The following is a 12,664-nucleotide window of genomic DNA, read 5'->3' on the forward strand; positions in this document are numbered from 1 at the left end:
CCCCTGATATGGGGAACTTGTCAGGGAGTTTTGCCTACCAAGCAGAACCTCATTAGGCCCTAGATTCTAAGGGAGTCTTGCTGTGAATAATGCTGAGATGGTGAAGAGTACGAGTTGCATGCCCTTTGGTCATGTAAGTTGGCTCAACAAATATGTGTCCAAAGCACTCTACCCTTTGATCAGGAATGTAGGGAATCAACTTGGGTCTTTTAGAGATTTGGTGGAGTGGATCCAAAACAGATTCTCCTCTGAAGATATAAGACTACTCTGTACCGTGACATGGAAAATCTATAGTTGGGTTAATCAAACATTATACTGGAAAGCACAAACTTGTGGGTTTATCAGGAACACATCTGTCCAGTTCCTTCCCTCTCTGCATGAGGCCATAAATTTTAACTACTTCTGCACACGTGTGGTGTATAGAGGCCAGTCATGGTGTGCATAAAGCTAACAAATCTGCTAAGGCTCTTGCCCAGTATGCCTTTTGTAATAAAGTTACTAATGTTTAGGTGCAAGTAGACCCTCCTATGTTGGCTCAGCTATTGGCTGACAATGTTATTCCTGTGTAAAGTTCTCCCTTTTTCATAATAAAATTGCTGCAAATTTTTTTTTTAATGTTTTTAAAAAATAATAAATAAATCAGCTGGCCTATGTACCATAAGAACTATATATGGAACTATGGAAGCATAAACAACAAGCATCCAACTTTATTTAACCAGGTAAAAGTTGGCACTAGCTTATCCACTACTTTGTTTTTCTGCACAACCAAGCCCCCGAAGGTTCTGGTGCATTAGATTTAGAAAGTCACAGTCAAACAAAAGCATGATTTTTCATTATTCTTTTTCAATCAACAGAAATGTTCAAATAAAGTTTTACAAGATAAAAAGTATACTGATGATAACTTATATTAAATATATACAGCAACAGTTTGTCCATGTAAGTTCAGAAATCTACTCTATAAGCGATGAACTCTGTGCATCCATGCCTTGAGATGAAATCAATATCATCACCAATAAAGTGTAAAACCTGACTTGAGTCCCATGACCAATACTGCCAAGTTGAGCAAAAGCTGATGGTGATTGCGTATTGCAACATTGCTTCTTGCCCCCCAATGATGACTGGCCCACCTTCAACCAAACCCAGGCTTTGTAATGGGCAAGAGTTTGGAGTGATTGTCAGAAAATCAATTGAAGAAAGAAATAAAACATCAAGAAACCATTGGATATTAGAAACTTATAATAGTTACAGGTTTTCATTTTTTGGTCTTTATCTTGCAAGGATTGGAACACCACAGGCTGCAGGAGCATGCTTCCCCTCTTTGTACACAAGGTTCCCTCTTACAAAAGTTGCCAACACTCTTCCAGACAGTTTTGTTCCCATATAGGCTGAGATACTCTATATAAAGGAACATGGAACATATATTAGTGACTTCAAAAATACTGATTGCGTTCACAGAAATAAGGTCGAGTATAATTCTAAAAGTTAAAAGATTTTTTTTTTTTTTTTTTTTGATAAGTATAAGTTAAAAGATTTTATAACAGGAAAATCTCATGTACGAAAGAAAGATATAAACAAGTGAATTGGACTGAATGTACATAATACAAGACATATAAGAAAGACATACAGGATGCTTAAAGAATACAGGATAGTCATCATTGAGGTCAAACTCCACATCCGGTTCCCATATGACAATATCTGCAAGGTTTCCAGTAGCAATTGCACCCTGCATGATTATATCTAAAACTCAGATGAACTATTTCAGCAGGTAATTGTTAGCAATCATAAAAATTGGCTCCTGCCACCAATATTCTTACATGCTCATTGATTTCAACACTCCATTGTTTCAAACTTACTAATGCCACTTCAAGAGACACTAAGATAGTATATGTCAGTTTTAAGTTACAAATTTGACTTTATAATGCAACTCTCTCACCACTGTACTTAATATATTCCTAAATATTACATCGCATCTATGAATTTGAAGCAAAATCAAAGTTATCACCTTTAGTTCTTGTCCAGCAAGTTTGGCAGGCCTCTCACTCCACCATAAAGCTAACTGTTCCAAAGTTACCCCATATTTCCGCCCATATGACCATGTCACAGGAAGAACAAACTACAGATGCTCCCAAAAAAATACCAGTTAGTTATTGAAACCACAATAGGCCGTTCTCTTCTTGCATATATTCAACATCAGAATTCGAACAAATTAGTCTGTTCTCTGCTTGGTTTGGGGAGTGATTAATGTGTTGAACAATATAAAAAACCTACTAAAGCCATTAAGAACAGTTGGTGCAGCACCAATTTGGGGAGGGTTTGCACGGGGTATGACAATTCGAAACTTTATCAAAATCAACATAACATCAAAGTTGAGCTTTTTAGAAAGAAAAAAAAAAAAAAAAGGATCCCAGGGTTACATTACATTAATAAGGAAAAGAAAGAATACCCATAATTATGACATAGATAAACCATACCAAATTCTCAATAAAAAAAATAAGGTTCAAATCAATTACATAATTCAAATTTAGCTAAAATCAGCCAAAAATCTAGTGTCTGCACCGGCACGTTTAGGGCTGTTCAGGTGAGGAGTCAACCTGTTGCGCACACAATTTTTTATTTTTTTTTTGTTCAGAGGTGGATGATTGGGTATCTCAAGAGCTAAATAGAAAATAGTTGATTTTCATGCCCCACACAGATACACACAACTAAGGAGTAAATTCATGTCTCCATTTCTTTTCTTTTTTCTTACAATCCTGAAAATTCTATTCCATGGTACAGACAAACAGTTTTGTATATTAATCAAGGTTTGGTTACCATCAATAATAACAAGGTTCCTCAATCAAAGACTAAGCTGTTGTTATTTAAAACCACATAAGCAAATTCAACAAAGCGTTAGAAAGCAAGGAGGTTGACCCTAAATGAAAACCCACCAACCTGCAAAGAAGATATGCCACCCCAAGCCCTCAAAAAGTTACCATCATCAAGCAGCTTGAGCTCTGGCACTGTTGGTGAATGATCAGAACTTAACATGTCAATATGTCCTTCCTGAAAATAGATGGAAACTATGTAGAAACAATTGATGATGTATAACAAAACCATGGGATATAAGTGGATCATGGAATATAAAATACCAACAAAGCTTCCCATAGTTTTTCTTTATTGGCTGCATCACGGATAGGTGGAGCACACTTAAAGCGAGTATCTCCATCATGGATCTCTTCTGATGAGAAGGCCAAGTAATGGGGGCAAGTCTCAACAGTTATGCTGTCACCACCATTTTTTGCTTCCTTTAGCAGAACATTGAAGTGAGTAATATTCTCAGTCAAAAACAAGAAAGCATTTGCTTTGCATGCAGGAGTACAGTTTGCTACGGATTAACAGAAATGAATGACTAAGAAAAATCACGTAGCCAACCTCAGTTAGCTAAAGTGAAGGATCCACTGAATTGAGTTGAGGTGAGGAAGAGAACAGCAGTCACAAGGACTTTGAACATTGATTAATGGCCAAGATTATCTATATATACTAAAAGCATGTATATTTAGAAGTCATCAATGATTGGTAAATCTATTTGGTAGTGGATGCATATAAAGGCAATGACAATTTGCATCTTCTTTATTAAGTATCATGCCAACTGGGACTACATACGTATAAAAGAGTACCTTAATAAGTTCTAAGGAAGAACTTGAATCAGACAAGTGAACAATATGAAGATGAGATCCTTCTGCAAGGCCACCAATCCTTGTCTCCTTTGTCACTGCTACAAGCTCCCTAATAGCTGCCTCCTCCCTGATTAAAAACAAAGAAGAATATCATTAATCATGTAAAGTAACATTGATAGAGATCAAGCCCTTGAAGGGTGAAAAAATAGTTAAGAACTGTTCTGCATATTGAAAAGGGCATGGATAATTTTAGAAAGAAGTATTGATCTGATTTCAAAAGGTGGTCAAAACTATTTTGAAAATATTCTGTGGTTCTTGTTTGTTAATCATCGTGTTTGATACTTGTTGGGTGTCCTCTGGAAATTATAATTTGACTCATTATACATACAAATATCAGCCAATTATCAAGATTCAAGACACATTAGCCAGTTTGATACCAAATGCATGTATATTAGATGGCAGCATTAAGTTCGAATGGGCAATTGACCAAACCAATATATGCATCAGTATCAGAATGTATCCTCTTTCATAAACCTTTTTTTATCCATTCTAGAAGTACAATTCAAGCAATAGCTCAATAACCTGCTTACTTCTTCATGATGTCATAAGAAATATCTTACCATGAAGGTGGCCTAGTCTTCAGATAGGTTGAGTAAGAATGAGCATCATCACTGCCATCTTTAGCTTCCAAGTGGATTTCAGAATCTTGTTGAATCTCTGCATGTACAAGTAATGGTCTTCTGTATTTTGCCAGGACAGATAGTCCCTCCTGAGGAACAAATTATTGCAAACCATTTGCAAATATACAAAAACACATCAGCACTGCAAGAGAGAGACTCATCCAAAAATCATCTCTGCGAGACTGGCAAGCATAGACCAGGAAAAAGTAAGAGAAAAAGGAAAACTAAAAGGTATTGGGGAAGAAGTAGAAGAGAATAAGTGAGCATGTGATGTATTGCAATAAAGGTGACATCCACAATTATTTATGCATCAAATATTAAATTGTTATTTGGAAGAGAATATCAAAACATTAGAAAAATAGAAATGCAGCATTTTGATCTTCCAATAAGTCACTTACTGTAACTGTAACTGAATTTGCAAGATAGGTAGATTGTTAACATGAACATTTGGGCAAAATTTCAGGAAACAAACCTTTATATGACTGGCATTTGTCATGGGAAAATCGTTGATCCCCGAAGGACACATAAAGGACTATAAAAAAGCACAGAAAACTTTATCAGATGACCTCCAAGATCATACTTATTAGACGAAAGAAAAGTTGGAGTCATGATGGTCTAGATAGACACTATACACATACTTTATAATGCTATTGTATTTTTAAAATACAATAGCCATACTTTATATGTATTATCAAATTAAACAATGATGATGGTAGCAGAAACCTACATGATATTTATTTCCAAAATGTTCCAACTTTAGTCTATGGAGCCATTGCTACAATGATGATGAAAACTCTAAAAATCAATTAATACTTAAGATCAGGCTCAAACATGAAACAGCTATACTCATATAGAAGTTTGAAATATTATAAGTCCAATAACACTACAGAACCACACTCCTGAAACTTAGGTTCCATGAATTGGTGGTGGATCTTCAGTTGCAGTCCCTAGCTATAGAGTACTATCATTGTCATCTTAAGAAGATTAGGTTACTCATTATCTAATACAATAAAAAGATAAGAGGAAATTGATGCCTCCCTCTTCAGATGTGAAAATCCTTCATTAGCCACCCAAATAAGTCATCTCACTCTGGAAGTAATTTTTTTTGAAGGTATACATTAAAATTGGCAAATTATGAATTGAGGGAAATATGGAATTGGAGGTCCTGCTTTTCAACAGAGAAGTAGTCTCACTAAAGAAGTCTTAGTTGCAACCATGGTTCTCAATAAGCATCTGAAGAGGCATACTTAACATGCTATTATTTTCCATGAAAGAAACATAGACAGCTCTTGCAATTACCCTTATGCATGAAATTCTGTGGAAAGGAAATATTGATAGAACAACACAAGTTTAAAGGCAGAGCTGGAGAACTGGAGATATTTCAAAATGGAAGTGCGGTCCGCAAAGATTGCTTTCAAGCTTTGAGTCTCAGATCACTTCAGTAAGATAGTATACAGTTCAGCCCCTCTAGTTCTCAATCTAAGAAAGTTTTATCCAACCTTTTGCATGTCTTTTTTGAAAAGGAAAATAGAGCATAATGGTTCATACTTACCTTCAAACCAAGAACACCAGCATTTAGGAGAGCCTCAAGAGCGCTTGCATTGAATGCATTTTCCGGAACTAAACCTCCCCAGAAACCTGTTGGTAGTATAGTTAAAAACACTAGTCCTAGAATTATCAGTAGACTAAGGTACAGGTTCGAAAGCATACCAACATCGACATAAATTCTCTCCTTTGCAGCTTTAATCTGTTAAGCAGAAGCATAAAAGTCAAAAAGAAAAAGCAGTGGTTAGTTGACCTTATCTGCAGCTACTACCCATTAAAATTCATAAGTTCATTTCTTAATAAGGAGGGATGGATGGGATATGACAATATAAAAAATTTACAGATTTTATCAGGGGGGAACTAAGGACTCAAAGAAAATTCTCCTTTGTGTTGTGCAGGAATGTAATAATAAAACAATAAAAATTTATTTGTAATAAAAAACAAAGTAATCTACGGCTGCTTTTCTGTCCATACCTTGAGTTTCAAAGTCTCTTGAGACACAGTAGATGGGAAACTATTTAGAGGCATGTCAACCAATGTTGTTATACCACCTGTACAAACACAGTGATGCCAAATGATTTGGGCGTACATATATTATAGACTAGAGAGAAGCAAATAGATAAGAAGAGAAGAGATCAACATAAAAGAATCAAAGAATTCTGGTACTGCATGAGTATTATCTGAAATTTACAGAGAAATAAAATTGAGGAAAAAAATGATATTCAATGACCCCGGCTATCTAGGAAATCCAGTAAACTCACAAAAAAAAAAAAAATAGCAATTAGAAATTTTATACCAAAAAAAAAAAAATCATTTCCAACCAAAGGCAATCTTGAAACTCAAGTATAGATGACAGAGATTGCCATACCTGCAGCAGCTGCTTTAGTCCCGGAAGGAAATCCTTCCCATTCAGCTCTTCCAGGATCATCAAGATGGGCATGCCTGCCTTGAACATGATCCAAATCATATAAATTTAAGGGAAAAAGGGCATTGTTCATGTTCATTTAAAAACAAATACTTGTCATTGTTCATGTTCATGTTCATAAAAATAAAGTTATCTTGTTGAACTTAAAATTAAAGCTGGAGTTTGTATTTTAAAATACCCCAATTATATTTAATCTTATACATTCCGTAGTAACACTATTTTAAGACATTCAAATCAAATCATCTTTTATGCACTGCTAATTACAGCCTAAGTAAAGAATTACGTGAAAAAATAACTTCCAGCAAGTCTGCATAATAGTTCAATTCATTCTTGCAAGCAATAGCTAATTGGTGGAGAACAATTGTGTAAACTCTGTTTTGCCTTTTAAGACAATAAAAAATTGCAGTATCTCATATTCTTTCTGCCAAAAATTTAATAAAATACAATGCCCAAATATCACCTATCATGAGACATAGAAAGTTTGCAAATCAATACATCATTACATGTAACCCAAAATAAGGCCACCAATTGCATGCAACTATTCAGGCATTCAGCGGGAAATAGATTATCCTGGATTTCAGTTTCCTAAATATGAAAACAGGGGACACATAAATGGGAATATGTTTCCAAGTCTAATAAGCATCTTAACACTTATATCCCTGCAGTTCCCGTCATTATTTCTAATATATATTTCCCCTTCTCAATAATCAAATCCACAAGAAGGAGATAGATTTTATAGCTTACACATCAATCAGGCCAGGCATGACAACAGCCTCTTCATAATCAACTATATGCCCCACCTTGGATTTCCCCTGCCAATCCTCTTCTTTAACAATTGATAAAATCTTCCCCTCCTTTATTTCAACTGCTCATTTTAACATTTCATTATAAATAAAATAAATAAAAAATGCATTAATAAAGTGGTAAAATGATAATTACGAACAATCACGGTAGAATGAAGCATTTAGCATCAAAATAACAACAATAACTATATAACATGGTCCCAACATTTTGGGGTTAGCTATGAATCTCAGTAGAGTCACATGTATTTTTTCACATCGTTTTATTCTATCCAATGTCATACAAATTACTAAGCAACATTTTTATACTAGACACAAGTAGATTTTAACAAGGTTCTATAATTTACAATCCACAAACCCTGATTATATTTTCTCTATTTTTTCTCACTCTTATTCTTGGGGGACTAATCATTAATGAACTACTAAAACAAACCTGAACCAGAAATGACACCTTGTGGTGTCACAATGCGTTTGCTGGTTATCCAATAGTGCTGGTAAGGAAGAAGGCTGCACTCCTTGTGAGACGACTGCAAAACATGAAACGTCAAATTCAATTAACCAATAACCCAAATATACTATACTATACTATACTAATATCCTAATTAAGTTCCTCTATTTTCGAAAATAATAAACAAAAACCAATGCTATACCGACTCACTTCAAGACCCTGATTACGATCTTTGGAAAGAAAGAAAAAAAAAATTATTTGGATGAATAGGCTCTGATTATTTTCTCAGCGACCAGACCATGGATGATATAAATCAATCATTAGGAGCAATATATAAATGGCAAACTAATATTAATAACAATAAGAAGAAGAAGAAAAACAAAATATACGACCTTGGAAGAGTGCTGGACGTAGAACAAGAACAAAAAAGAAGCGAGCAGTGTCAGCAGAGGCAACACCCTCCATTGCAGCATATAATCCATTTCTCTCTCTCTCACACATACAGAGGACAGACACAAAGTCACAAAAACTACTGTATCTGTCTTACGAAGCCTCTTAGAGATTTAGTACGCTATTTTGCTCATCACTTAAATCGTGAAATCGTTTTTTTGAAAACACTGTCTTGTCTTGTCTTGTCACGCACAAACTCCACTCCTCATGCCTAAACAGAATAATCAAAGCTCTTTTGGGGAGGAAATAGGTAAGTATTTTTTTTTTCTCTAACTATCTAGTTAGTTGGCCCGGTTTGGAAACTATTTAATTTAGTAACATCTGGACGAAATGGGTAACTAACCATAAAATCCTAACAATATAATTAGTTGTCAACGTTTTCAAACTATATTTTTTTTTAGCACCTCGAGTTTCAAAAACTCGATTTTGGCACATAACTCGAGTCTTTGAGACTCGATTACAGCATATAATCCATTTCTCTCTCTCTCACACATACAGAGGACAGACACAAAGTCACAAAAACTACTGTATCTGTCTTACGAAGCCTCTTAGAGATTTAGTACGCTATTTTGCTCATCACTTAAATCGTGAAATCGTTTTTTTGAAAACACTGTCTTGTCTTGTCACGCACAAACTCCACTCCTCATGCCTAAACAGAATAATCAGAGCTCTTTTGGAGAGTCAGCAGTATTTTTACTGTCACCCGTGGGGGAGGTAGTTAGTGTCACCTACCAATGACATGGCTCCGGCATATTGATTGTCAGTGGCAACTTTTTCAGGGAAATACTTAAAGGCCCACTTGCATTTGTTGGAACGATGCCCAATCACATTGTGACAAATTTATAACCAAATTGAGGATTTTTTAAAAAAATATTCATTTCTTTTCGCGGGGTTTTTTTTTTTTTTTTAAAAGTTCTCTCCTTTATTTTTTCAAAACTTTTAACCAGAGACTAATTACTATTCACGACGAGTGAGCCCATAGTAAAAAATTGTTGGTCCAAAGAGTTTTTTCAAAGTACTGATACCCGAACTTGAACTAGGGAGCTCCTAGTCAAACTTGAGACAGTCATTTTGAGACCGAATGCCAAACCACTAAGCCAACTCGCCTGGGTTATTTCTTGGGTTATATACGTGGGTAAAGTCCCACATGGAATAATAATGAAAAGTATGAGTAATTAATATAACATGATTGAATATATATCTATTGAACTTAGGCTTTTTAGATTAAAATGTTTATTTATATGTTATATTAATTACTCAAAGAAGCTTTCTAAAGTATTTATCTTTCCAGCACTTTTTTTTTTTTAATAAGGGGAGAGTTTGGGTCTAGTGGACTCACCAGGAGCACTTTACCTATGGTAGAGGGTGTGGCTATATTATATTTGTATTGTTTCCTGATTTTTTTGGGAATCACTAGTGGGACAGTCCCCGAATGGTGGAGAAGATTCGTTCAGTTTTGTTAACAGGCCAATTCAAGTAAAAAGTCGAAAAACAATGAAGCTATAAAGGAATATACAATCATACAGCACTCAATTATATTATATCAGAAGATTCACCGCTATAAATGCATAGATAGCGTACTTGATGTAAAATCAAAAAAAGTTAAGTCTAGTATTACAACTCGTTTCACAATTTTGCCTCAATTTTTTCATATGACAACTCGTGAGTGATGAAATCATGAACCCATATAAACTCACTATTTTATTTCCACTACTTACAACTCACCACGTAAGCAAGGTATGACAAAAGTTGTAAAATTGTTATGGTAGTAGATTTACAAAAAATCAAAATCATTTAATTTTTTGATGCCATAATGAATATGGAGGATTGGAAGCCTTACTATTATAAATATAATATAATATAATTTTATATAATTTAATAATTAAAAATACAAAAAGTTTATTATATGTATATTGTTATCAAGTTATAATAATTTTTTATTATAAAATTAGTAATTCAGGAAAAAAAATATTGTAAAGTTAGTGATTGTTTAGGCATTTAATTGGTTAATTGGTCAAGTAAACACTTAAAGACCTAAAACTNACCCATATAAACTCACTATTTTATTTCCACTACTTACAACTCACCACGTAAGCAAGGTATGACAAAAGTTGTAAAATTGTTATGGTAGTAGATTTACAAAAAATCAAAATCATTTAATTTTTTGATGCCATAATGAATATGGAGGATTGGAAGCCTTACTATTATAAATATAATATAATATAATTTTATATAATTTAATAATTAAAAATACAAAAAGTTTATTATATGTATATTGTTATCAAGTTATAATAATTTTTTATTATAAAATTAGTAATTCAGGAAAAAAAATATTGTAAAGTTAGTGATTGTTTAGGCATTTAATTGGTTAATTGGTCAAGTAAACACTTAAAGACCTAAAACTCCCCCCCCCCCCCCCTCCCAAAAAAAAGACCTAAAAGTCAGTTTTTGTTTTGTTTGATGGAAGAGGAAGGAAAAGAAAAGAATGAATTGCTTTCTTTTGTTTGGTTAGAAATGAAAATAGGAAGAAGGAAGAAATGGAGGGAAAAAGTTTTTGTGGAATCCATTATTTTTTCTCTCCAAAAATTAGTCTTATACCCTTAAAAGGTCTTGACTATTTTTGTGAAATGACATTTATATCCTTATTAATTTATAATTTAAAAGGATAAAAGTGTAAAATGCCTCACATTTTCTTTTCTCTTCCTCTTTCTATCAAAACACACTTGAGGAAGTACTTTCTTTCCCCACTCTTTTTCCTTTCCCTTCCCTTTTCATTTCTCTTCTCTTCCCTCCCCTTCCACTAAACCAAACATAACCTTAATCTTTTAGCCATTTTCTACTTTAAGTTCTAACTACTTTGTTGATACCATTTTTTGTCCACACTTGTTTTGCGTGTCAGACCCTAAAAATTTCAAAAAAATCATTTTCTCACCGAAGGACTACAGAAACATTTGGATCATCATGATTTAACCCGTTTGGGCATCGAAGCACTCAAAGTGTCATTTTAGGTTAAAATGACCAAAATGCTCTTATCAACCTGATCGAATGTCAAAATTGGTCAAAAATCCACCAAAATGACATTTTTCATATTTTAACTTCAAACTCGAGGCTATTAGAGATTTTTATTAACTTTGACCAAATTTGACGTGAAGTTGATTCTTGACGATGATTGAAAATCGAATTGATCCAAATGTCCAATTAGGATAAAACCAACTTTATTGCAAATAATATCGAATTTCCTTTCAAATGACTACACTTGGGTCAAAATCAAAGTTAAAACAATTGAGATATCTTGAAAACTGTGCTAGGTACATCAACTCACTTCCAAAGGCCATAAATTTTAATCTGACCGTTTGATTTTCAAAAATCAAAGTGATTTGGAAACTAGACAGCCATATCTTTCCAATGACACCAAAATCGAGTCAATCGTTGTCTGCGAAGGCCTTCAAATGAGCGACTGAAGTTGGGACTAAAATTGTTGTAGGAAAAGACAAGATTGTTGACGTTAGCAAAAGGAACTGGTGTGCACTAAGCAAAACATCACAAATTCACTATAAAATACCCTCCCACCTCCTAGAATCCCAAAAAAGAAGAAGAAGAAATTTTGGGCATTTGGAGCATTTTCTGGATCAATTCTCTCTCTCTCTCTTTTCCTAAATTCTCTCCCACACATGCACGCGCGCACACACACACACACACACACACACACAAATCCTTGATTCTCTCATCCTCCAAACATCAAGAGGTAGTGTTCTTGCTTCCATCTCCTCCTCCTTGGTCCATCTTCCTTGGTTTTGAGGTTAGAAGGGTGTAGATGTTACTTTTTAGTTACAATCTACACCCATTTAATTCCTAGCACTTTTATTGCTTTATTTTATTTTCCTAGCATGTCTATTGCATTCTTGGTCTCCCTACCATGTTTTTATGGCTTTGATGATGTTGGCCTAGCCTTCTTGAGCTAAGATATGCCTAAATTTCTTGATTTTACTCTTTATGCCATATCTACATGTTTGGATGCTATGCTTGAGTGCCTTTAGCTTTAATTAATTTGTCTATGCCTTGTTTTCTTTATTTGTGTCATGGGTAGGGTGTAGATCTTGACCCATTAGTCAATGTTCACATCCGAACACCCAAGTTCAATAAAGGATTTGGATTAGGGT

At 34.3% G+C, this 12,664-nt stretch overlaps 1 protein-coding gene across 3 annotated transcripts; it reads right to left on the reverse strand.

Moving 5' to 3' along the window:
* Nucleotides 1-804: 804 nt before the first annotated feature.
* LOC111989946 (allantoinase) lies at nt 805-8,706 on the reverse strand. Of its 3 annotated transcripts, none has more exons than XM_024021738.2 (16): nt 8,447-8,706; nt 8,040-8,133; nt 7,551-7,671; nt 6,750-6,823; nt 6,356-6,432; nt 6,047-6,083; nt 5,889-5,974; nt 4,809-4,868; nt 4,277-4,425; nt 3,657-3,783; nt 3,129-3,284; nt 2,932-3,042; nt 2,003-2,113; nt 1,625-1,723; nt 1,247-1,395; nt 805-1,127 (listed from the first exon to the last, which is right to left on the reverse strand). In XM_024021738.2, the coding sequence occupies exons 1-15, from the start codon at nt 8,534-8,536 to the stop codon at nt 1,267-1,269; spliced, it is 1,521 nt and encodes a 506-aa protein (XP_023877506.2). In that variant the 5' UTR covers nt 8,537-8,706; the 3' UTR covers nt 805-1,127; nt 1,247-1,266. The 3 variants fall into 3 exon arrangements, with proteins under 3 accessions (XP_023877506.2, XP_023877514.2, XP_023877498.2); XM_024021746.2 differs by having other exon boundaries at nt 805-1,144; XM_024021730.2 differs by having other exon boundaries at nt 805-1,395.
* Nucleotides 8,707-12,664: the final 3,958 nt, after the last annotated feature.

This window comes from Quercus suber, unplaced genomic scaffold (genome assembly GCF_002906115.3).
Source record: "Quercus suber isolate HL8 unplaced genomic scaffold, Cork oak 2.0 scaffold_333, whole genome shotgun sequence".
NCBI classification, from domain to species: domain Eukaryota; kingdom Viridiplantae; phylum Streptophyta; class Magnoliopsida; order Fagales; family Fagaceae; genus Quercus; species Quercus suber.